Source organism: Symphalangus syndactylus, chromosome 13 (assembly GCF_028878055.3).
Source record: "Symphalangus syndactylus isolate Jambi chromosome 13, NHGRI_mSymSyn1-v2.1_pri, whole genome shotgun sequence".
NCBI lineage: Eukaryota > Metazoa > Chordata > Mammalia > Primates > Hylobatidae > Symphalangus > Symphalangus syndactylus.
Genome location: NC_072435.2, coordinates 100592463 through 100619485, shown reverse-complemented (window position 1 = coordinate 100619485; position 27023 = coordinate 100592463). Strand labels below are relative to the sequence as shown.

Below are 27023 nucleotides of genomic sequence, written 5' to 3'. Positions count from 1 at the left end.
TCGTGTCATTTCTATGGATGTTTGAGACAGTTTCTCCCTTTGTGGTGTCTCAATTTTATTACAGATGATAATATGAACTTCAGCGTTTTTGCAGAGAATGATGCTTATACATACCGCTATGAACAGCTTTTCTCCTGATCTTACAATCTGTGTTTGATCTCTTTACTAGATGGTCACTTTCTATGGCTCGACATTACTGAATAGCTCTGTGCCTCCTGGAGAACCACTGGAAATTAAAGGTGCCAAGAAGCCTGGTCTCGTTACCAAAAATGGACTTGTTCTTTTTGGTAATGATGGAAAAGCAGTGAGTGTTCAATATGGCTGCCTATGAAATAACCTTTTGATTTTCTTCTATAACCCAAGCTATTAAGGGAATAGCTTTCACTCCATTGCTGGCTGGGGAGGAGCTAGCTCTGAGTGCCCTGATGGAGATGAGGTGTCTCAAGATGGGCCCCACAGATCTGCATAGGCTGCCTTGTGTAAAGTGGAAAGAGGCTGGAATTCAGTGGGGAGATAAGGATGTGAATCCCTGCTTCCCACTCTCTGGTCTTGGGCAGGATGATTCTTCCCTTTGAGTCTGCTTTGCCATCTTTATAACAGAGAGGAGAATTTCGTCTGTCTGCCTTCCCAATACCAGATTCTGGGAGGATCAAGTGAAACAGATGTGGCCCTCTCAGATGCCCCTTGCCACTGATCCACCAGACAGGCACCACCTACACTGCCTATGCTTAGGAGGGTTGGCCCTGGGCCTCAGTGTGCCCTTGCGAAGCTTCCCAGTTAAGCGTGCAAAGGGAATTTGTAGCTTACAGATATTTTCCAGTTGCTGCAGGATAAATCAGTTCAGACTGTAGGCTTAAGAGTCCCACTAGTTCCGGGTTCTACTCCCAGCTCTATTACTTACTATCTGTGTGGCACTGAGCAAATTACTGAACCTCATTGAGCCTCCCTTTCTGCATCAGTAAAATGGGAATAATAATGGCATCCACCTACATTGGCTTTTATGAAATTAGGTAAGATCCTTCAGCACATGCATGCATTCTTTTTTTTAGTATATGTGCTGCCGAAGCAAGCACTTATGCATGCATTCTTGAGCATGGTGCAGGGCAAGTGCTCAGAGGCAGCAGCTGCAGAGTTGCAGCAGCACTAGTGGTGTCTGTTATTTTCATAATAGATTCTAATTCAAATACCTACAACCAAGTGTCAAATTTTCCAGGACTTATTTTCCATTTTGAGATGTACCTATCCCTAAACCTCACTTTTTCCTTTCTGCTGCCATTATTCAAGTGCCATTTCAGCCCTTTACACATAATGGTGGATGCTTTTAATCCATATTTTTGTATTTTTCCAAATAAACTTGCCCTTATATGCATATAATCTATAGGACTCCTCCCACCAGCCTCACTTTTGTATTGTCTCAATCCTCAATTTTTATGCTTGTTTTGTTGCTATTTTGTAGCTGATGGTGAGAAATCTGCAGTTTGAAGATGGAAAAATGATCCCTGCCTCTCAGTACTTTTCAGCGGGTGAGACGTCAGTGGTAGAACTGACAGCTGAAGAGGTGAAAGTGGCAGAGACCATCAAGGTGAACACATGATGACTTAAATCTTACTGTTACCTTGGAAAACAAGCATGTTCATAACTGGTACCATCAGTCCTCAAAGTAGTGGGATCAGAACTTTATTTCCTCTTTTTTTGTATTAGCTGCAAGAGGAAATCAACCTCCAAATTCATATGCTCAAACACAGTATATACAAAATGATTTTTCACCTAAGTCATCCAAGGCAGTTCCAGGTTGGCATGGGGGTTAGGGGTGAAGTCATTCAGGAACCCAGTTTCTGTTATTTTCAAGGTCTCCCTGGGGGGCGTCTCCATTCCAGACAGCCAGAAGGGCAAAGGAGCATGTAGAATGGTGTGGAGGAGGTTTACATGGGCTAGGACTGGGGTGGTGCAGGTCACTTCCACTCCTCTTCATTGGCTGCCTCTAACTTGGAGAGGTGCTGAGAAATGTGGTCCAGCTGTGTGTACAGCTGAGTGTACAAGATGAAGAGGGAATTGGTTTGGTGAAGAGCTAGCCCAGTCTCTGCCACATTGTTCTACATGGCACTTCCCTCATAAGAGTTTCCTTTTTGTGTAGGTCATCTGGGCTGGAATTTTAAGCAATGTCCCCATTATTGAAGACTCAACAGACTTCTTTAAATCTGGAGCAAGCTCAATGGATGTTGCCAGGTAAAACCATGACCTTATTGACTCACTAGGGATTCCCTCACTAGAGATTTTGGCTTTGGCTTTGACAGTGAAATCCACACACATCCTTTGTTGTGGATGTGATTACCTTATCATACCTATCTATGACACATCTTTTTTTTTTTTTTTTTTTTTTTTTCTGAGATGGAGTTTCATTCTTGTTGCCCAGGCTGGAGTGCAATGGTGTGATCTCGGCTCACCGCAACCTCCGCCTCCCAGGTTCAAGCGATTCTCCTGCCTCAGCCTCCCGAGTAGCTGGGATTACAGGCATGCGCCACCACACCTGGCTAATTTTGTATTTTTAGTAGAGATGGGGTTTCTCCATGTTGGTTAGGCTGGTCTCGAACTCCTGGCCTCAGCTGATCCACTTGCCTGGGCCTCCCAAAGTGCTGGAATTATAGGTGTGAGCCACCGCACCCGGCCAACACATCCTTATTCTTCATCTTTTTTGCTGTTGTTTCCATGGTCAAGCAGATATATCTGTTTATTTCCCTTTGTTGCTAACCAGAAGTTGTTTGCATATCTTCTGTATACCTAAAAAAGCAACCCTTAGAATTGTTTGCACCTTTTAAAAATTTGTCCTTACAGTTTCTTAGCTAATTTTCCTCCAATATGACATCAGAATTGAGAAGCTCTGGGTGAGAATGCTAACACTGAATTTCCTACGCAGCCTGATCCAGAATATTGTCTGAATAATATACCTGATATTAATAATATTACCAGAATATCTGATATCTGATATTAATTATGCTCTCCCCCAAATCTTTTTTCTCCTACCCTCACCCCCCCATAAATTACCCAGTAAGATAGATCTAGAATGAGGGTTATCAGGCTACTTGCAAGGACAAGTGTAATCACCCAATAGTCAGAATTTCTCCACAGAGGTTTAGAGCAAGTTGAAAGGGCTGGAGTCCCAGAAAGCCTCTATCGCAAGGAAACTGGACCAGGATCCTACTGGTGCAGCATCTTTCAGAGGTGTTTTTCTTCGAGTAACTGGGATAACGAGACAGCTGGAGCTCACCAGGGACTGTGCAGTCCCTTGATGGTGGGTACAGAGAATAGAAGCTAAGAGGATTTGATCCCAGGCCACATTGTGGCCATTCACTAATTAAACAAGGCAAAAATGTTCCTCCTCTTGACAAAATCCTTCATATTGACAAAGCAATGTTTCTGATGAATATTCTATCTACTCACTCATTTACTTAACAACACTGACTGAACACTTACTACATGTCAGGAACAGTTTTAGCACTGGGGATACAGTGTAAACTAGACAAGGTCCCTTTATTCATGGAAGTTTTATTCCAGAAATCAAAAACAATCATTTCAAGAGCACATAGTGTTTTCAAAAGTCAAGAGTTTCGGCTCCTCAAATTATAGATTTCTCAGCTGTGATTCATGAGTTCTCAGAAACTTCTAATTAGCTTAACTAAGTATTTCAATACCATATTATGATGATTATTATTACAGATAGGGCCTCACTCTATCGCCTAGGCTGGAGTGCAGTGGTGTGATCACAGCTCACTTGTACCAGCAGCCTTGAACTCCCGGGATAGCCATCCTTTCATCTCATCCTCCCTAGTAGTTGGGATTACAGGCATGAGCCATCACACCTGGTACATCACACACAGTACTGTATTATTATTATTATTATTATTAAGACAGAGTCTCGCTTTGTTTTTGTTTTTTGTTTTTTTTTTTTTTTTTGAGACAGAGTCTCGCTCTGTCGCCCGGGCTGGAGTGCAGTGGCGCAATCTCGGCTCACTGCAAGCTCCGCCTCCCGGGTTCACGCCATTCTCCTGCCTCAGCCTCTCCGAGTAGCTGGGACTACAGGCGCCCGCCACCGTGCCCGGCTAATTTTTTGTATTTTTTTAGTAGAGACGGGGTTTCACCGTGGTCTCGATCTCCTGACCTCGTGATCCGCCTGCCTCGGCCTCCCAAAGTGCTGGGATTACAAGCGTGAGCCACCGCGCCCGGCCAGTCTCGCTTTGTTGCCAGGCTGGAGTGCAGTGGCGCAATCTTGGCTCACTGCAACCTCCGTCTCCCAGGTTCAAGCGATTCTCCTGCCTCAGCCTCCCAAGTAGCTGGGATTATAAGCAAATGCCACCACGCCCAGCTAATTTTTGTATTTTTAGTAGAGACGGGGTTTCACCATGTTGGCCAGGGTGGTCTCGATCTCCTCACCTCATGATCCACCCGCCTCGGCCTCCCAAAGTGTTGGGATTACAGATGTGAGCCACCGTACCCGGCCAGTACTGTATTATTCTTTTTTTTTTTTTTTTTTTTTTTTTTGCTAGCAAGATACTCCTGCAGGAATTACTCATTTTCTGTTTGAGTGTCTGGCTCACCATAATCATCTGATATTATTATCTTGATTACAAAGGTATCATCTCTTTTAGAGAATAAATGATTGAACCACAACCATGGTGGACTTTCTACACTGTACCTCATACACCACTGCTATTCAAGAAATGTCAGATAACAGCTGTAATTTGACGAACTAACAGTGGAAATCAAAGGATTGGAAAGGACTTCAAAAATTATATTGACCTACTGCATATGGTTCTAGCTAGTACTTATGTTAACTACGTAATACAAACAAATGTCCATCTTATACTTGTAATTTAGAGAAAATAGTCTACAATATGACATTCATTTCTCATAATCTTTAGTTAGGAAAGTGTCTTTGTTTCTTATTCCTTGAGTATATATGAAAGGAAAGGAGTTGACTTTATATGATCCTTCCTACCTTGCTTATAAGTAATTAAATATTTTTGCCTTGATTTCTTTTTAGTCACGGATAAAGTTTTAAAAAACTGCCACCGTCTTTCCAGATATATTTTTAATTTCTTGCCCCAGTCTTATCAATTGCTCTGATGAGTATCACAGAAGATCTCATAGGCTATAAATAGGCAGGTGATGTAAGTCTTACCTCACAACAACTTGACAAATGCAAATAACACAATCTTCCTAACCCCCTTTAAAAATCTAAGTAATGCAAAGCTGGTTCTTACTTTAAGGCTGGTTGAAGAGATCAGACAGAAATGTGGTGGGCTTCAGTTGCAGAATGAAGATGTCTATATGGCCACCAAGTTTGAAGACTTTATCCAAAAGGTCGTGAGGAAACTGAGAGGAGAAGATCAAGAGGCGGAGCTCGTTGTAGATTATGTAAGCTTTTCCTTGACATTGCAACCCTGAATCAGTGAGATCCATACACTGTAAAAGACTGCTGTGCCTGTTGCCCATTTGTTTTTATATTTATGACCTTTAAAAAACAACAGCTTTACTGAGATCTAATTCAGATGGCATAAAATTCCCTTTTAAAATGTGCATTTTGGGTAGCTTTTAATATATTCACAGGGTTGTGCAACTATTATGCCATCCAATTTTGGAACATTTTCATCATCCCAAAAAGAAGCCCTGTACCCATTGGCAGTCATTCTTTACTCTTCCAGGACTACCTCATACAAAAAAAAATTCCAAAATTGGATAGCATGATAGTTCCTGGAAAATGCTAACCTCTTTTCTGTCTCTGTGGATTTGCCTATTTTAGAGATTTCATATAAATAGAATCATATAACATGTGGCTTTTTGTTTCTGGCTTCTTTCTTTCAGCATAATGTGTCCAAGGTTTATCCATGTTGTATCATCATTTCATCCGTTTTTCTGGCCAAGTAATATTCTATTGTATAAATATAACACAGTTTGTTTACCCATTCATCAGTTGATGTACATTCGGGTTGTTTCTACTTTTTGGCTATTATGAATAATGCTATGAAAATTCATATATAAGTTTTTGTATGAACATATGTTTTCAATCTCTTGGGTATGTACCTAAGAGTGGAATTGATGAGTCATACAGTAACTCTATGTTTAGCTTTTTTGAGTAACTGCCAAACTGTTTTCTGAAGTGGCTACACCATTATGTAATCCCACCAATGAGTGAGGGTTTCAACTTCTTCATATCCGGGCCAATATTTGCTCTCATCTGTCTTTTCTCTTTTAGTTGTCATAGTGGGTGTAAAGCAGGATCTCATTGTGGTTTTGATTTGTATTCCCTAATGACCACTGATGTTGAACATCTTGTCATATACTTATTGGGCATTTGTATTTCTTCTTCGGAGAAATGTCTGTTCTTTCAAATCCTTAGCTCATTTTATAACTGGCTTGTCTTTTTATTGCTGAATCTTAAGAGTCCTTCGTATATTTTGGATACTAGATCCTTATCAGATATAAGATTTGCAAATGTTTTCTCTCATTCTGTAGATTTGCTGAAAACTTTGAGTGTCCTTTGACACACAACAGGTTTTAATTTTGATGAAGTCTAATTTATCTATGCTCTTTTACCACTTGTGCTTTCTATGTGTCTTGTCTGACACCTTTTTATTCCTCTATTTCTCCTTCACTGCTTTCTTTTGTGTTAAATATGTCTAGTATGCCTTTTTAATCCCTTATTTTTAATTTAACTGTATTTTTAAGCTATTTTCTTAGTGATTGCCTTGAGGATTATAATTAACATTTTTTCTTAAAATGATCTAGTTCAGATGAACACCAACTTAATAGTATAGGAAAGCTTTGCTGTAACATAGTTGTTGCATACTCCCCTAATTTGTGCCATTATTGTCATATGAATTATGTCTTTATGCATCGAGCACACTAACACAATTTTATAATTATTGCTTTATGAAGTTGTATTTTTAATGAGATAGAGTTAAAAAATATATTTATACCAATGTTTATATTTACCTATGTAGTTACCTTTACCAGTACTCTTTATTTCTTCATGTGTATTCAAGTTAATTGTCTAGTGTCCTTTCATTTCAACTTGAAGGATTCTTCTCAGTACTTTTTGTAGGCCAGGTATACTAGCAATCAATTTTCTGTTTTTGTTCATTTGGGAATGTTTTAATTTCTCCTTCATTTCTGAAGGATATTTTTGTTGGGTATAGAATTTTTGAATAGTATTTTTCTTTTATCATTTTAAATATTTCATCATATTGCCTTCTGGCCTTCATGGTTTCTGATAAGTCAACTGTTAATTTTACTAAGGACTCTTTTGTATGATGAGTTCCTTCTCTCTTGCTGCTTTTGAGATTTCCTCTATGTCTTTTGATAATTTGTTATGATGTGTCTAGGTGTGGAGGCTTTGAATTTTCCCATTAGAATTTGTTGAGCTTCTTGGATTGTGCATTCTTGAAATGTGCAAGTTAATGTTTTTCATCAAATTTAGGAAATTTTCAGCTATTCTTTCTTCAAATATTTTTCCTTTCCCTTCTCATTCTCCTCTCCTTCTGGGATTCCTTTTATGCATATGTTGGTATACTTGATGGTATCCCATAAATCTCTGAGGCTCTGTTCATTTTTCTTTATTCTTATTCCTTCCTGTTGTTCAGGCTTTTTCACCTTCTTGAATTTGCTACTGGGTCCCTCTAGTGAATTTTTTATTTCAGTTATTGTACTTTTCAACTTAAGCATTTTTATTTGGTTCTTTTTAAAGTAATTTTTATCTCTTAATTGATATTCTCTGTTTGGCAAGACATTATTCTCTTACTTTCCTTTAATTCTTTAGACATGGTTTCCTTTAGTTCATTGAACATATTTACAAAAGCTTATTGAAAATCTTTCTTTAGCAAATCCAATGTCTAGGCTTCTCTAGGGATGGTTTCTATTAGCTGCTTTTTTTTCACTTGTCTATAGGCCATACTTTCCTGTTTCTTTGCACGTCTTGTAATCTTTTGTTGAAAGGTGGTCATTTAAAATAATAGAATGTGGTAACTCCAGAAGGCAGACCTTCTCCCCATCTCCCTTCACGACATTTGTTGCTGTTGCTGCTGCTGCTTTTTGTTGTTGTTGTTCAATGACTTGATAATTCTGTAAAGTCTTTATTTTTTATTGTTTGCCACTACTGAAGTCTCTGTTCAGTTACCTTAATGGTCATATAATGATTGGGCATAGATTTTCTTAGACACCTTGAGCCAGTAAGTCTCCCAGCATTTGTGAGGGGGCTCTGTGTGTGTGCTGGGATATACCTTCAGTGCTCCAGCAGGCAGTTTACAACTCTGCCTTACCTTCACACTTCCTGCCTGCACAGAGCCTCAAAGTCATCCAGAGTTAAGAGATAAGGGCCTTCTGAGGTCTTTTCTGGGCACATGCACAAGCCCTGCTTGTATATCGGTCTTCTGGATTCCCAGGAATATGTCAGAGCTTTTCAATGCCTCTTACGGATATCTCATTCCCAGTTATTCCTCTTAAGTTTTTTGGTCAGCCATTTTTTAGTGGCTGCGGGCAGCTGCAATATTAAATAATTGCCACTGATTATTTTTGACCAATGTCCCAGAAATAGGGCTGTTTGTGCATAACAAGCTCTGAGTCAGATCAAATAAAGACAAGCCCAAGCCAGGCATGGCAGCATATGCCTGTAGCCCCAGCTACTCAGGAGGCTGAGGCAGGAGGATCACTTGAGTCCAGGAGTTTGAGGCTGTGATGCACTTGATCACACCTGTGAGTAGCCACTACACTCCAGCCTGGATAACACAGTGAGACCCTGCCTCTAAAAATAGAAAATCTCTGAGAGTGGAGCTTTTCAGGGAGCTGCCAGGCAGGCCAAATAGTAACAGTTCTTTGGGATGAGGCTTGTGAAGAGCTCCAGACCCATTTCATCCCTACCAGGGGCCACTAGGCTGCTGGTTTTCACAGCTACCATACTTGCAATGATGTTGGTTTTTCAAGGCTATTGCAGAGCTTTTGAGAAAGATGGGAATAAGGCAGTTAATACACCATAAAGCTCACTTTTCTTACTGTGATTCAGCTATTCTTCTTGAAATGGATTATTGTAAGCCTTTGGTTAATTTCCAGAGTTCTGAGAGAAGTGATTTTTAACAATATTTTCTAGTGTTCTCATTGCTTTTATGAAGGAGTGGATTTTCAGAGGTCCTTACTTTACTGTCCCAGAAGTGCTTCTCACCCATTTGTTTTTAATAAGAATTAGGCAAATCTGAAAAGCAGTTTAGCATTATCTGGTTAAGAACATGAATTTTGGAGTCAGACCAACATAAGTTTGAATCCAAGTAGCATGGCTTACTAGCTATGTGACCTTGGGCAAGTTACTTAACTTCCCTAAGCCACAGTTTGCTCCTATTATTACCCTCCATTATTATTACCTCCATTATTATTATTTCCTACATTATTTTTACCCTATTTATAGAGTATATAATTTGATTCTCCCAACAACTCTCTGTGGTGGATGTTATTAGATAATATTATTATTACCCTATAGATTGGGTAATTATTATTACCTGTAAAACATTCTAGTATGCACATAATATGAAATGTCTTCTGTTACTTGACTCATATCACCCGATTTATAGGGTAATAATATTATATAATGATAATATATTATATAATAATGATAATATCTACCTCAAAGAATTGTTACGAGAATCAAACTAGGTGTTATATGTAAGACATTCAGCATATTCCCAGAATGATAATTTTAGAAAAGTGGACTGTTTGTAGAGACTGAACACATCAATTCCCATGAAATTTCCTACATTATATCCCACATAAACACAATGGAAATAGCTCATAGATCATGAGCACTCAGTGTGGGAAATGGCAAGAGACCTTCTTGCTATTTTTTGTTTCTTTTTAAAGCACTGACAATTCCTCTCTGTGAAATAATTTCTTAAATAATTACATTTCCTTTTTAATACCTTGCATTGATATATTACCTCAGTTTTTCTTCACAATAACTGTATGAAGGCAGTATCATTATCCCCATTGCATTGTTGAAAAAAACTGATCCTCATCAAAGTTCATTGACTAACCTCAATTTGCTTGCCAGCCACTAGCAGAGAGTACAATTTAGGCCACACATGTGTAACAGACAAAAAGTGAAAACCGAGAGGAACTTAAGGAAAGCAAACTTAAAATGGCACCAGTGTAAAAGGAAACCTATTGACAAAGGCATTTTCAATGATTTCAATGAAATCAATAGCTGCGCTCCACCAATGCTGCCACTAGATGGTGGTGTTTCCATTATCTAGAGGTCTTGTGAGTTAACTGTCTGTTAAGAAAGAAGATCTGAAATCTGTATAAAGCCTGGCCTAAAGCACTTCCGTCTTCCCAGCTTCTAACCTCCTGCCCCAGTGGCCAAGGCAAGCATCTTGAGGCCCAAATCTCACATATGCATGTCTTCTGTATGGCTGGAACTAGAATTCCATTGACTTCTCCCTCTGCATTCATGACTATGCTTCTTTATTGCTGTTTGACATCAAATTGGTAAACACGGAAATCCATTGAATCTATTAATATAATTCTTTCAGGTTTCAAAGGAGGTCAATGAAATGATGGTAAAAATGCCGTACCAGTGTTTCATAAATGGACAGTTCACAGATGCAGACGATGGAAAGACTTACGACACTATCAACCCAACAGATGGATCTGTGAGTAATTCTTTAGTGTGAGTAGTGATCACTGGTCATGGATTTTTAGTTAATACACCGTTGTAAAAGAGGCAGTCTTAAGAAGCCCTTTTATTCTGTCACTCTGTCTCTAAGCACTTCACACAAATGTACTTCATGCTTTTCTTTCAATGACTCAATTCTGATACCAGCTGCTATTAACTGTAGTAACCTATTTTATAGAACATTTATGATAAATTTAGACAGGTAGCTTTACCTATACACACCAGAGGCACTCATCTGCATAGAGATATATATGAAAAAAATTTCCAGACTTCGAAGACTCATGGCAAGAAATTCAGCTTTCCTAAGGCACTGGAAGAACTACAGAGTCTTACATCTTCCTAAATGTGTTCTTCCATAAAGTAGTATGATATGAGAAGTACCAAATTTCTCGTTCACAATTTTCATATTAAAAATGTTCTTTTTCTTTACCGTAGTACTGGATATACTCATTTCTCATCATAACATTTTTTTAAAATCAGTAATACTCTATTTTTTCTATTAATACAATATTAATTTCAAGAACCATAATTTCATATCTCTCATGTGACCTATTTTTACTTACTTTGAAATAGACAATATGCAAAGTATCCTATGCTTCTTTGGCGGATGTTGATAAAGCAGTAGCAGCAGCAAAAGATGCTTTTGAAAACGGTGAATGGGGAAGAATGAATGCAAGAGAAAGAGGAAGATTGATGTACAGGTATTTCTATTTTTTATTTTTTTATTTTTTAGAAAAGTAAGTCTGGTAGAGATAGGGTTTCACTATGTTGGCCAGGCTGGTCTCAAATTCCTGACCTCAGGTGATTCGCCCGCCTCAGCCTCCCAAAGTGCTGGGATTACAGGCGTGAGTGGTGGCACGTGCCTGTAGTCCCAGCAACTCAGGAGGCTGAGGCAGAAGAATTGCTTGAATCTGGGAGGTGGAGGGTGGAGTGAGCCGAGATCGCACCACTGCACTCCAGCCTGTGTTAGAAAGCAAGACTCTGTCTCAAAAAAAAAAAAAAAAAAAAAAAGACAAGAAAAGCAAAGCAAAGCAAGTCTACTACCTTTGGATATTGACTAACATTGCCAAGATTTTAAAAATTCCTGCAAAACATTCTAGTATTCACCTAATATGAAATATGTCTTCTGTTACTTGACACTTATTAAATCCTATATATGTTGATTATGTTAGTATTGCTTGCATCAGGCAGGTCCCAGCTGGAAAAGAAGTTTAATAAAGAACTGTTCACAAAGACATGGGCGAGGTCAAAGAAATCCAATAAAGGATACTGAAACATCCAAGCAGGGCTAGCAGCAGGGGGAAGCTGCTATGTCTTCAAGGTCGGAAGGAGCTGTTACTGGAATCTGGCAAGATCTGTAGACATAGGAGAAAACCACACTGCAGTGGAGGGACGTGGCAGCTTCTGAACCACAGCCTATCGGCGAGGGAGCCAGGGAATCCAATTCCCCAGCCACTTTTTCCTTCAGTTCACCAATATTCTGTGGGTGCCTCCCAGTGGCCTCTCACTGGCCAAGCCCAATGGGAGAGCAAGGGAGCCAGTTGATGTAATCTATAAAGGTCATTCACCAGGGTCAAGGTCACAGAGCAGGGTGGAGAATGGATACAGAGAGCAGCAAGTGGAGAATATCCAGTATCCCGTTGTTTTAAAAAAACATTTTATATCAACTTGATGTGTAAGGAACAGGAACAAAGAAGAAAAATAATAAGGACTGGGAAGAATATTATAAATCAGTAATGAAGGATGCCAGGAGTAATTAGATTCAATCATAAATTCCATTTGCTGTATACCTAAAATCCAGTATTGGACCTAGATCAATAGATCTCTTAGAGCAATGATATGATTTGGCTGTGTCCCCACCCAAATCTCATCTTGAATTGTAGCTCCCATAATTCCCACGTGTCATGGGAGGGACCCAGTGGGAGGTATTGAATCATGGGGGCAAGTCTTTCCTGTGCTATTCTCATGAAAGTATATAAGTCTCACGAGATTTGATGGTTTTATAAAGGGCAGTTCCCCTGCACATGCTCTCTTGCCTCTTTCCTTTATAAATTACCCAGTCTTGCGTATGTCTTTATTAGCAGCGTGAGAACGAACTGATACAAGCAAGATCTGGAACAAAGATTGTGGGAGGGGGATTTCAAGCTGGACTCCAGAGTGGCCCCAAAGGAGCAGCTCAGAGAACCACTGCAAATACAGAAGAAAAATAAATAGAGAAGTTGAATGCAAAAGATGAATTTTTACTGTATCATAGTCATTATACAGTCCTGCACTTACCTTCCCATAAAACCGAACACCAAACAGAAATCTGTCGTAGTGTTTGTAATTCATTGTGTACGTTGCTATCTTGTCTCTGCAGTTAGTGTTGGAAATATTTTTGTGCCAACTGGAAATTCTCAAATGTTCATGGGTTCTCAGAAGTGTGGGTTCTGGGAATGTGGTTCCAATGACTGGTCCTGGATCAGTCATTGTTCTACTCTTACACATAGATGAGGCAAGTTATATACGCTTCCAATACCCTCTGCTTCTCCTTTGTAATTCTTGAAACAAATTATTTATGAAAATATTTGTTTAATGTCTTTCTTTCCTACTGGACCATGATCTCTATAAGGGCAGAGATCTGATCCATATGTGTTTACCTCTGAATTCTCCGTCCTTAGGATACTGCATCATATGTGACAGGAGCTCAATCAATACTTGTTGAATTTATTTCTTTCACTGACCACACAGACTTGCAGACCTACTGGAAGAGAACCAAGAAGAGCTGGCAACTATTGAAGCCCTTGATTCAGGAGCTGTCTATACCTTGGCCCTGAAGACACACATTGGAATGTCTGTGCAAACATTCAGATATTTTGCTGGCTGGTGTGACAAAATTCAGGTAAGCACAAATATTATTTGTTCTGAAAGAAAAATGGACTGACATTGATTAGTTTGTACCAGGCACTGTGTCAGATCCTCTTTTTATGTAGATTTTTTTACACCAACATAACAGGGTTGTCTCGGTCCATTTTATGCTGCTGTAACAGAATACCCGAGACTAGGTAATTTATAAAGAACAGAAATTTATTCTCTTACAGTTCTGGAGGCCGGGAAGTCTAAGATAAAGGTGCCAGCAGGTTTGGCCTCTAGTTTTAAGATGGTGCCTTGTAGTATATCCTCTGGAGCAGAGGAACAGTGTGTCCTCACCTGGCAGAAGAGTAGAAGAGAGTGAACCCACTGCTGCAAGCCCTTTTTATAGAGGCATTGATCCGTTCATTAAGGTGGGGCCCTCATGACCTAAACACCTCCTATTAGGCCCTACCCCCCAACACTGTGGCATTAGGGGTTAAGTTTCCAGCACATGCATTTTAGGAGACACTTTCAGGCCCTAGCAATGGTTATAACAGCTACGGGAAGTAAATGGATAGCTCTTATCCCCTTATTATATGTGAGCAAACAGAGGCTTGAGGACATGGATGCCTTTCCTATAATTCGTAGCAAGTAACCCATGCAACCAGATTTGAAGTCAAGATTTTCTGAATCTAAAGTCTAATGATATTCTTTGCGCTATACTATAATATCTCTTGAGGATGTTGAATAGTTTTCTAGACATTGTGGAGAAGCCTAGTATCATGTAGGGTTTACAAATTCAAATACCTACAGAGGCCAGAGAGCTACCGTAGATGGTGGAAGCAGACTGAGTATAAGAAAAACTTTGTCTTTGAACACGTGTCCCAAGAGAAGTAAATTTTTTAAAAAGTTTTTTTTTCTTTCTTTTGAGATGGAGTCTTGTTCTGTCACCTGGGCTGGAGTGCAGTGGCACCATCTCAGCTCACTACAACCTCTGCCTTCTGGGTTCAAGCAATTCTCCTGCCTCAGCCTCCCTAGTAGCTGGGATTACAGGTGTGTGCCACCATGCCCAGCTAATTTTTGTATTTTTAGCAGGGACGGGGTTTCACCATGTTGGCCAGGCTGGTCTTGAACTCCTGACCTCAAGTGATTCACCTGCCTTGGCCTCCCAAAGTGCTGGGATTACAGGCGTGAGCCACCGCACCTGGCCAAAAAAAATTTTTTTTAAATAAAAATTTTGATAAAGACACAGGAATAATAAATATTTCATTTTACTGTATGATAATAAATAGCAAACACCAGGTGATCAATGGCAACAACACTAGTTCCAGCACTGGGGATACAAAAGGGAGAGGTAGGGCTTGTAGCAAACTGCAGTATGCATGTTCCTCATAGACTCATAATAACCACTGCAGTACCAGTCATTGCAACCACATTCCCAGCAGCAAAAAGAAGGAAGTGAGAAAGGGGGAGTGGTAAGAGGAATTTAACAAAGCATTCTTACCTTCCCAGTACCTTTTGCTCATATCCCTCCTTGGCTATCTCTATCTGCTAAGGAGACTGGGAAACATCATATTTCATCTGCGTGCATTGCTGCCACCAATGTTAATGTACAGTCAGACAGACCTGAGTCCAAGTCTCAGCTTTGGCCCGTATCAGCCGATGTTGTTAAAGTTATTTTCTCTCTCAGAACCTTACTTTCCTCCTCTATAAAATGGTCACAATACATACTTTGCAAGTTACGTTTTGAGGATTGGAAACAAGTATTCGTACACTACAGGATTAGACAAGTCTGCAACATAGCAGGTTTGCACAAAAATGAAGTTTTTATTGTAGTTCAGCCACAAAGTCATGTATATATTGATATTTACTAATGGTAGTTCAGGTCCACCTCTTATCCCCAATTACGAAACCCAAATAGTTCTGAAACCTGAAAACTGTTTGATTGGTTCAAACTCATTTGATGCCAAACCCTGACCTAAATGAACATAATCTATTAATAATATTTATTTACATCACTTAGAGTGAATATTCGTATGTTCCAGTGAATAAATACTAGTGTGTTTGATTATGGGAGGCTTACCCAAATCCTGCTGGGGTAGTAGATAATATAAGGTATATGCACTATATTACACTTCTAAAGTCCAAAAAATTCTGAATTCCAAAACATAACTGGCTACAAGTGTTTTAAGAAATTGTACACCCTATTAGTAGTAGCAATAATATTTTATGTGGCAAAGCAAATGAATAGCTTTCCTTAAAGGCTACTATTGTGAATGTGTTAGGATTAAGTTGGCTGCATATAACAGCCAACTTATTCCTGTTTTTTTTTTTTTTTTTTTTTTTTGAGATGGAGTCTGGCTCTGTCGCCCAGGCTGGAGTGCAGTGGTGCGATCTCGGCTCACTGCAAGCTCCGCCTCCCGGGTTCACGCCATTCTCCTGCCTCAGCCTCCCAAGTAGCTGGGACTACAGGCGCCCGCCACTGCGCCCAGCTAATTTTTTGTATTTTTAGTAGAGACGGGGTTTCACCGTGGTCTCGATCTCCTGACCTCGTGATCCGCCCGCCTCGGCCTCCCAAAGTGCTGGGATTACAGGCGTGAGCCACCGCGCCCGGCCTGTTTTTTTAATCCTATTATTTTTCTCTCACTTTCAAGGAGTCCAGAGACAGGCAGTCAGGACTAGTATGTGAGATGCAAACTCTTTTTCTGTCTTTGCCAGGCCATCTATAGTACCATGTGACCTCTACCCTGAAGGTGGACTCATGGTCTCAAGAAAACCACTGCAGTGCCAGCCATTTCAGCAATAGTCTAAACAGGAAGAAGGAGGAAGCAGACATGGAGGGAAGAATAAAAGAGTTGAGTTAGCCTAGTTTAAGTAGCATTCCCCTTCCAATGCCTTGTGCTTATATCTTCCACTGACCATCCCTAATCTGGAGAATGGGAACCATAGTATTTGATCTGGGCATATTCCTGTCCCCATTATTAATATAGGGATTCTGTTACTAAGGACAGAGGGGAGAGTGGAGAATAGGCAGGCAGTTCACATTCTCTGCCAGGCCAAGCAATTAAGAATGGACTAAATTAGAATTATGTTTATTCTCCTGTGTTTCATGGTTCTCCTGAGAAAAAAATAGCTGTTCCTTCTTTGGCATGAATATAGTTCTCATCAACAAACACTCTTTTCATATCAGCTAACAAAAAGTAAGAGAGGAAGACAGAAAATGGATCCTTTGAGATGAAATTTACTTATTTAAATTAGTAAAATAAGTATCAACTTTTCTTATTCTTTAGGGTTCTACTATTCCAATCAACCAGGCCCGTCCAAATCGCAATCTGACCTTCACCAAGAAAGAGCCACTTGGGTAAGATAAGGAGAGTGCCTGCCTCTGAGTGAATCATGAGTTGTGTTATTTGAAACAACTAAGCATGTCAAATTTCTTCCCCTGCAGTGTCTGTGCCATTATTATTCCCTGGAACTACCCACTGATGATGCTGGCATGGAAGAGTGCTGCGTGTTTGGCAGCAGGCAATACCTTAGTGCTCAAGCCAGCACAGGTAAGGCCTCTGTGCAGAATTGCCTCCTCTCTTATATCCAGTACTTCAAAAAAGTGACATATATTTATCAATAGCAAACAAAAATGAGATTGTATGACATTTTTCTCATATATTATGGACAACTTTTCATGTCAGTAAATATTCATTTTTAATAGCTACCTAAGACATTGTATGGAGATTCCACAATTTAAAATTTTCATAATAATAGAAGCAAGCATGATGCACATCAGTGAAGTCCACTGACTTTCTACGAACCAATTCAATTCTTGCAAAATGCCAAGTGCCCAACAATTAGGGAATTATTTAGAGTAATTATGAGACATCAAAAAAAGTATTATGCAGGTATTCAAACTTAATTGTCAAAAATGTTGTACAGGCAGAGGTTGCAGTGAGCCGAGATCTTGCCACTGCACTCCAGCCTGGGCAACAGAGCGAGACTCTGTCTCACAGAAAAAAAAAAAGAAAGAAAAAAAAATATATAGTGAAGATGTAGAAGATGAAGGAAAAGCATGTAAAAGAATGTCTGTAATTATAAAAATATATCCAGATGGATAACAAGAAAATACTTTTAAGAAATAGTTCAGGTAGTTTTCAAAAAAAACTCTTAATGCTACAATAGCTTTTTAAGAAAAAAATACGGCGGCCAAATTAACACTGGCTGAGCCTTTACTATATAAAGTGCACTATTTAAAATAAGAAGAAAAATAAACTTCTTACTTAGATTTCTGTTATATGCAGGTAACTTTACTATGTAGTAGGCATTTTGAGGTGCATAAGTCATGGAGAAAACTTGGTCTTTATTCTAGAAGAGTTTATAATTTGTTACCTCTCAACTCTTCTATTTCTTCTTTCGAGCTTAAAAAAATACAGTTTCATCTGGCATAGCTACATGGTCATGAGGCCATGGCCATTTTGTTTTAATCATTAAAAACGATTTTATTTGAAAAAGTAGGTATACGTTCAAAGTTTTCAAAATTCAAAAGATACAAAGAGGTAGACAGTGAAATGTCTCCCTTCTATCATTATTCCCCAGCCAACCAGTTTACCTCCCAGAGACAACCAATGTGATTAATTGTTATCTATTAGTGGCTTAGATATTCCAGAGATAGTCTCTACATATATATGTGTGTATATTTATGAATATGTAGTTTTATATGTATATGTAGAGAGATATATATTATATGTAGATATATATTATTATATATGTGTATATGTATATATTGCTAATTAATGGGCATAAAGTTTCAATTACTGACCAGGTGAGGTGGCTCACGCTTATAATCCCAGCACTTTGGGAGGCCAAGGCGGGTGGATCACTTGAGGTCAGGAGTTCAAGACCAGCCTGGCCAACACGGTAAAACCCCATCTCTACTAAAAATACAAAAAATTAGCTGGGCATGGTGGCGGGTGCCTGTGATCCCAGCTACTCCAGAGGCTGAGGCAGGAGAATCGCTTGAACCCGGGAGGCAGAGGTTGCAGTGAGCGGAGGTCACCCATTGCACTCCAGCCTGGGCAACAAGAGTGAAACTCTGTCTCAAAAAACAAACAAACAAACAAACAGACAACTTCAATTATGTAAGATGAATAAGTTCTAGAGGTCCTTTGTGCAACATTGTACCTATAGTTAATAATACTGTATTTTACACTTCAAAATTTGTTGAGAGTAGAGCTCACATTAGATGTTCTTACCACAATAAAATTTTTAAAAACACACACAAAAAGTAGCATTCTATATACTTAGCAAAAAGAAAAGTCTTCCTTTTTTTAGCAGTTTCCATTGTGTAGATTTTTATCTTATATTTTACTTATATATGTCCTCAGGATAAAGGCAACGCAAAACAACAACAACAAAACAACCAACTACATATTGAACTCTAATTAATAGGCTTCTTTTCCATAGGGACATGGCTTAACAATTCTCAAATTACTTTCTCTATGTTTTAGGATTAAGCAAATAAGTAAATATATTGTGGATAATGGGAGCCATGTCTCTCTTTTTTGGAGAAGAGAATGACAAATGTAAAAAGGGCAGAAGGATAGAATCGACCCTGAGATATCAGATAAAGGTATCAGTGTAAACTCATGGGTTTTGATGTAGATAGCTAAATAAAGAAATGGATATAGGTATATGAGGGATAGATACACACATACATATAGACGTGTGTGTGTGTGTGTTGTGTATACATACATCTCTTTCCCAGCTCTGTCTGCTAGGAGGGCCTAGAAGCAATGACCCCTCAATAATGTCCAGATATCCTGGTTTCTAAAATACCATTCTTCACTCAAAGAAACTTGGGCTCCTTGGAGAAGTAGCTGGAGTAGGGAAGAATCAAGATGAATCTGAAATATCTTGTTGGGCCTGAAAGCAATGTAATGCTCAAAGAGTAATAGGGGCACATCAGAATGATAAGGGGCCATACTGAAGGGACTGCCTCAGCCAAATCTAGAACAATTGAACATCAAAATCAACAACAATAGTAAACGATGATAACTTGCTGATTACAGTAAGAATCTGATATTAATTAATTAAACAGAAAGGAAAACACTTACAGAGTCAACTAGTACACGTAAAAGGAATGATGGAATTGGAAAATCACCATTAGGCAACCATCATAATACTTTAGGATTATTATCCAGAAATTATCCATGGATACTAAAACTAGTGGATAAAAATTTGAGGAGTATCTCCCCACAAAATATTTATTAACTACAATGTATAAAATAGTAACTTACAGTGATGAAAGTTGGCAGACCACATTTGCCAAATAATCAAAATTAACTTTCCAGTATTGGGACTATTCTACAGCACGTGCCTCCTGATGTGATGTCCTGAGAAAAGCTAAGCATCGCTCCGGTGGCATTGTTCCCAAAAGTGCATAACTTGAATCTAATCATGCAAAAACATCAGACAAATCCAGACAAAGAGACTTTGTATGAAATAACTGGCCTGTACTCTTCATAAATGTCAGTGTAATGAAATAGAGAAGAGAACTCAGAAATTCTCCTAGATTACTGGAGACTACAGATAGAACTAAATGTAATGCAGACGTTGGATTGGATTTTCTTTTGCTATAAGACATTATTGGGATAATTGGTGAAATCTGAATATGGTCTGCAAATCATGTATTCTATCAGTTGTTAATCTCCTGATTTTGATAATTGTACTATGGTTATGTAAAAGAATTTGTTTTATAGAAAATGCACACAGAAGTATTTAGAAGTATGGGGTATGTCTTTACCATATTCTTACACAGTTCAGAAAAAGATATTCCTTAAATTTATCTTTAAAAAATAGTTTAGAAAAATATATAAAGATAAAGCAAATGCAGTAAAATGTTAACATTTGAGGAATCTGAATGGAAATGTATATAAGGAATACTTGTACTATTTTTGCATCTTTTTGTAAGTGTGAAATTATGGCAAAAAAATAAGACAATGCACAATAAAAATAAAATGAGCTCTAGTGCAGCTATCAAAGGAAAACTGGGTTCTGGGCTAAAGGTCAGGTTAGAGCCTGAAGAAGGTAATTGCTGTCTGCTTCTCCTCAGGTCACGCCCTTGACTGCTTTGAAGTTTGCAGAACTGTCTGTCAAAGCAGGCTTTCCAAAGGGGGTCATCAACATCATTCCAGGCTCAGGTAAGCTACTAAATGACCGACTGTGCTATAACTAATGAATGGTACTGGGGTAGCTGAGTGGCTTTTTACCACTAGAGACTTGTCCTGAATTATAACTGTATTAAAACTAAATACAATTCACCAAACAATTAAGGATGAATATACTTACCATGTGCTAAAATCTTAAAATGGAAATACAGTGGTGGGTGAGTGGCAGTGGGAAGGGGGGTTGTACAGTCATGTAAAATTACCCTAAGATGTTCCATTTTGATTTTCTAAAACTACTCTGGAAGATACAAATCAAGCCTTACCCATCATTATTTTGGGAGTCTGATAATTTCATAAAGGGTATTATTTTAGACTTTTATCAGTTTGCAATTAATACAGAAAATGTAAAACTAAGGTGTCAATGAGAGCTTAGAAATCTACTTCAATGAATTTAAAGCCATCTTCACTATAAGAATGTGAGTAAGGTTTTTTTTTTTTTTTTTGAGACGGAGTCTCACTTTGTTGCCCAGGCTGCAGTGCAATGGCGCGATGTTGGCTCACTGCAACCTCCGCCTCCTGGGTTCAAATGATTCTCCCTCAACCTCCTGAGTAGCTGGGATTACGGGTGCGTGCCACCATGCCCGGCTAATTTTTGTATTTTTAGTAGTGACAGGGTTTCACCATGGTGGTCAGGCTGGTCTCGAACTCCTGACCTGATGATCTGCTTGCCTCAGCCTCCCAAAGTGCGGGGATTACAGGCGTGAGCCACCGCGCCCGGCCTTGAGTATGTTTTAATTCCTGTTTTATTCCCTAATTCTACAGGTGGCATAGCAGGACAACGTCTGTCTGAACATCCTGACATCCGCAAACTTGGTTTCACTGGTTCCACTCCTATTGGCAAACAGATCATGAAGAGGTACTGGTTTTAATGTGTTGATTCACTGCAGATCCTGTTAAACTAGGTTTCAATTTTTGTTTAAACAGGGTACTTTTTGAGTGAGAAAAACTACATCAAATTTGGAAGGGAAATCTACTTATCACTGCTGAGTATTGAAATATTTGAATACAATAAAATACTTTCTAAAGCATTAAAGCCCAGAGTCAATAAAACCAAAGCTATGCTGAAATTCTGCACCATACTGGTAGTTTTAACAATTCAGCACAAACGACTTTCTGTATTAAAGCTGTGGCCCAAATTGTTTTCAGAGTATGGATAAAAAACCAAAAAGATACATAAATGTCAAATTTATATATTTTATATGACAAACCTGGATTATTTATAAAATGGAGTCCACCAAAGCAATTTTTTTTAAACTGTAAGCAATCTAAATGTCCAAAATAAAGCAGTTGTTAAAATATGTCAATGTAATGGAACACTGTGCAGTCACGTTCATAGAGAATTTTAATAACATTGAAAAGTGTTGTTAAAATAATAAATGGAAATAAAAATAAAGTATAACATTGTATACACTGGATGATCTCAACTATGTTAAACATGGCAAAAGCTATGGTAGGACAGATCACAAATAGGTAGTATATCAAAATGGTAAAAACAATGGTCACTGAGGCATGGAATGGAATTTTGTGATTTTTTTCTTCTGTTTGCATTTTGGGGTAGGTATTTTCAAAATGTTTTAAATAAAAATACTTTTGTAAGAAAGGAAAAATAAACAGTGTACTTTTAAAAATTGCTATTTTTTCTCCCAATGCTTCGGTAGTCTGGTTAGAGGTTTAATTCCTTTGCCAGGCTTTTATGTAACCAAAATTTCTAAAGAATTTGAATTAACTTAGAGAATCTTTAATCATTTGACCACAACATTTTTGAAAATTTTTTATTATGGAAAATGTCTAATATATAGAAAGCAGAAAAGCAAAATGAATTTTATGTACTCATCACTCAGCTTCAATGGTAATCACCATTCTACCGTCTGTTTTATCTATGAATAAGTTTTTCCTTTTTTTTTTTTTTTTTTTTTTGTAAGAGACACAGTCTAACACTGTCACCCAGGCTAGAGTGCAGTGGTGATCACAGCTCACTGCAGCCTTGAATTCCTGGGCTCAAGCGATCCTCCTGCCTCAGCCTGCCAAGTAGCTGACACTACAGTCGTACAGTACCATACCTGTCTAATTTTCTTATTTTTTAGAGAGATGAGGTCTTGCCATGTTGCTCAGGCTGGTCTCACACTTCTGGCCTTAAAGGATCCCTTCTACCTTGGTCTCCCGAAGTGCTGGGATTACAGTTGTGAGTCACTGTGCCTGGCCTCGAATAAGTTTCTTAATATTACTGAGGCTCAATATGTTTTCCATGCCAGGTGGTAACTTATAGCTTAAAAAGTGTGTGTGTGTGTGTGTCTGTGTGTGTGTGTGTGTGTGTGTGTGTGAGAGAGAGAGAGAGAGAGAGAGAGAGAGATGTTAACTAAATGCTCATTTCTCATTTGTTTTCCTCTAGCTGTGCTGTTAGCAACTTGAAGAAAGTTTCCCTTGAGCTTGGTGGCAAGTCTCCACTTATAATATTTAATGACTGTGAACTTGACAAGGCTGTGCGAATGGTAAGAGAGGGTCAAATTCAAGTAAATAGGTGCCTGGGCCAGGTGCGGTGGCTCACGCCTGTAATCCCAGCACTTTGGGAGGCCAAGATGGGTGGATCACTTGAGATCAGGAGTTCAAGATGAGCCTGACCAACATGGTGAAACCCCGTCTCTACTAAAAATGCAAAAACATTAGCCAGGCATGGTGGTAGGCACCTGTAGTCCCAGCTACCCGGGAGGCTGAGGCAGGAGAATCTCTTGAACCCAGGAGGCGGAGGTTGCAATGAGCTGAGATCACGCCACTGCACTCCAGCCTGGGCAACAGAGTGAGACTCTGTCTCAAAAAATAAAAGAAAAAAAAATAGGTGCTTGCTTCTAAATCACGTCTCACCTCCTTTTTTTATCAGAGGTCTTAAATGAGATTTGGTTTTTGTCTGGTCATAAATTAAAACCATTGTTTTTATGCTTAGATTTGGGAATACTCAGAGCACTTAGTTTTTAAAAATAATGTCTTTATAATTCCCCTAAGGTGTTTTTAAAACAGGATATAAGTCATAGCAGGCATGTAAAAAAGTTCAAAAGATACTCTATTAGGGCTTCTAGCTTCTCCCTCCTTTCCCTACAACATCTCAGACCATCAACCTGAACACTCCTACTTTTACCTGTTTTGCACATTGAGCTTCTGGAAAGCGTTTTAGATACAACAAAGGGTTTCATATTTAACAAGTAATTAGCAACATCAATTTCCTGGTTTTAACAATGTACTATGGTTTTATAAGATGTTATCATGGGGGAAGCTAGGTAAAGGGCACAAAGGAACTCTCACATTATTTTTGCAACACCTTGTGAGCCTTAAACTATTTCAAAGTATAAAGGCTTATTTTAAATAAAATGTAAAGGTTAAAAAAAATTGGCCTAGTTCTCATTCTTCACATCAGAGATATAGGCATAAAATGAGTCAATGCTTGGCATGGGTTGTGCTAAGCTTTCTTGTAATTATGGGGGAAACTTATGGTCTTCTCAGTTCTGTACAACTGTCCAGCCTATGCACTAAGCAGACTCTGTTCACCATAGCCCCTAAATGTAATTGTAATGAACACTCACAGCCAGACTTCATCAGTAAGCATCCCAAAGACAATGGAGTGGTCTGGGAATGAAGAAGAACCAAGTACCCCTGCGGCCAGGGCCTTTGAATGGACCATCTGGAGGTTTCAGTGACAGACAATGGCTGGGGGTACTCAAACTGACATCAGGGGTCAGGACTCCCCTGGATGTCTGGGTTAGGAATATATAACCTTAAAGAGTCTGTTTTAACTATTTAAGAACCCCAAACCCAAGATAGTCAACATATTTTTGTAATGTTTAAAGATAAAATGTATGCACAGGAAAAGCATGGTATTTCAAAGCATTCATTATACTTTTTGTTTTTGAGATGGGATCTCACTACGTTGCCCAGGCAGGTCTTAAACTCCTGGGCTAAAGTGATCCTCCTGCCTTGGCCTCCTAAATGGGTGGAATAACAGGTGTGAAGCACTGCACCCAGCCACATCCATTTTATATATATACACACACATACACACACACACACACACACATATATATATATATAGAGAGAGAGAGAGAGAGAGTGAGTCCAGGGAGGTTTCCTGCAGGTGAATTAGAAACTGAATTTCTAAAAAGGGAAAATGCACAAAATTCATCAGTCTTCCAAATCTGTCATTTTTGAGTGCCTTCATTTCAAAGATTTCTCAAACTTCTCCTTGAAAAATAGGTATTTCTTTTCATGAGAGGGTTAGAGAGGCTTTCTAAATATTTATGATTTATGGCTGCACATGGTGGCTTATGCCTATAATCTCAGTACTTTGGGAGGTCAAGGTAGAAGGATCCCTTGAGCCTTGGGGTTCATGACCAGCCTGGGCAACATGGCAAGACCCTATCTCTACAAAGAAATAAAATTAGCCCAGGGTGGTATTCACCTGTGGTCCCAGCTACTAGGGAGACTGAGATGGAGGATCACTTAAGCCCAGGAAGTTGAGGCTGCAGTGAGCCATGATCACGCCACTGCACTCCAGCCTGGGCGACAGAGAGAAACACTGTCTTAAATAAATAAATAAATACAAATAAAAAAATTTAACAAATTGTGATTATACAATCTAATGTAGAGATTTTTAAAAGCAAAACTTGGTATACAAGTTATTACATTTAAATGTATAGAATAATCTAGATTTTCTAGGCCAAGGCAGGAGGATTGCTTAAGCCCAGGTGTTGAGTCCAGCCTGGGCAACATAGTGAGGCCCTGTCTCTACAATAAATAAAAATAGAAAAAATTGGCTGGGTAAGGTGGTGCACACCTGTAGTGCCAGCTACTTGGGAGGCTAGAGAGAGTGGGACTCTATCTCTAAAAAATAAATTTAAGAAAAGAATAATCTAGATTTTCTTTCATTTATTAATTAATTTATTTATTTATGAGATGGAATCTAGCTCTGTCGCCCAGGCTGGAGTGCAGTGGTGTGATCTCAGCTCACTGCAACCTCTGCCTCCTGGGTTCAAGCAATTCTCCTGCCTCAGCCCCCTGAGTAGCTGGGATTACAGGCACCTGCCACCATGCCCAGCTAATTTTTGTATTTTTAATGGAGATGGGGTTTCACTGTGTTGGCCAGGCTGGTCTTGAACTCCTGACCTTGTGGTCTGCCCACCACAGCCTCCCAAAGTGCTGAGATTACAAGCGTGAGCCACCACGCCCGGCCTAGATTTTCTTTTAACACAAAATTTGTTTCTAATAGTACATCTTTATTGTTACACATACATTTTTTTAAAAAAATGCTCATGGACCAAAAGGGGGAAAGGATAAACAAAATCTCTCAAATCATGCTAAATCAAAACAGAGTATCTCCAAGAAGCTCTCATCACTAACAAGGCCAAGAGGATCGTCTGTGACTTATCTATGTTGCCTGCTGTCTTCCAAAAACAACTAATTCTCTCTGTGTACAACTTTATGAGAATCTTGACTTCTCAAATGGTGTTAGCAATATTTTCTCTTCTCCCACTGAAGGGCATGGGAGCAGTATTTTTCAACAAAGGAGAGAACTGTATTGCTGCTGGGCGGTTGTTCGTGGAAGAATTCATCCACGACGAATTTGTGACAAGAGTGGTGAGGCACCTTCACATTTACTCTGAGCTGTTTAGAGATGTTGCTTTTGCTTGAAAAATCCTACTTCTAGGATTGTTCACAAATTTTCAGGTGTGATAACAGTATTGTGGTTATGTTTTTAAAAAAATCAGTCCCTAGTTTTTTTTATAGCTACATATTGGCATACTTACAGATTAAATTATATAATGTCTGAAATTTGCTTCAAAATAACCCCAGAGGACAGGAAATGAGTAGGGGAATAAATTGGCCAGGAGTTGGTAGCTGTTGAAGCTGGGTGATGAGTACATGGGGTTTCAGTATATTATGTGTCTACTTGCACATGCGCTTATGCTTTTTTTTTATAGTAAAAAAGTTAGAGGTTTATATAAAAACCTGATAAAGTATATTGAAGAGCTATGATACCTTACTCTACATTTGTAATGTTGACACTTGTGAGAGTCACGCTCCTAGATTTTTATAAATATCTAAATAAACTATGAGAGATACACCATGAATCCACAATTGCGGTTGACATGACAGCATATAATTCCTTCCACTAAAATAACTAGCTAAATAAATAAACAGCCCCAGGACATTGATCATGACTCCATAAATATGGGACTAAAAGTCATCTATAGGAGTGTTAAGATGAATTATGTGGCTAA

General features: G+C 38.9%; 2 protein-coding genes across 7 annotated transcripts in view; one reads left to right on the top strand and one right to left on the bottom strand.

Moving 5' to 3' along the window:
• The window catches only part of NOPCHAP1 (NOP protein chaperone 1), a 99924-nt gene that overhangs the window by 25254 nt on the left and 47647 nt on the right, over positions 1–27023 (bottom strand). The window contains exon 6 of one of the 3 annotated variants that reach the window (XM_063615199.1): positions 11448–12066. The exons of 1 other annotated variant lie outside the window; for it this stretch is intronic. The gene's annotated coding sequence lies outside the window, so the exon portion shown is untranslated. Of the gene's footprint in view, positions 1–11447; positions 12067–13761; positions 13901–27023 lie in introns of those variants that run through there. One more of the 3 variants, XM_063615204.1, reaches the window with a different exon arrangement.
• ALDH1L2 (aldehyde dehydrogenase 1 family member L2) overlaps positions 1–27023 on the top strand; it is a 61065-nt gene that overhangs the window by 20186 nt on the left and 13856 nt on the right. For all 4 annotated transcript variants that reach the window (XM_055235966.2, XM_063615195.1, XM_055235969.2 and 1 more), the window contains 13 exons: positions 170–304; positions 1457–1582; positions 2135–2226; positions 5265–5412; positions 10569–10688; positions 11285–11412; positions 13442–13592; positions 16834–16904; positions 16992–17097; positions 20646–20733; positions 21523–21616; positions 23150–23249; positions 26281–26379. In XM_055235966.2, the coding sequence (XP_055091941.1) occupies positions 170–304; positions 1457–1582; positions 2135–2226; positions 5265–5412; positions 10569–10688; positions 11285–11412; positions 13442–13592; positions 16834–16904; positions 16992–17097; positions 20646–20733; positions 21523–21616; positions 23150–23249; positions 26281–26379 (1458 nt within the window). The remainder of the gene's footprint in view (positions 1–169; positions 305–1456; positions 1583–2134; positions 2227–5264; positions 5413–10568; positions 10689–11284; positions 11413–13441; positions 13593–16833; positions 16905–16991; positions 17098–20645; positions 20734–21522; positions 21617–23149; positions 23250–26280; positions 26380–27023) is intronic.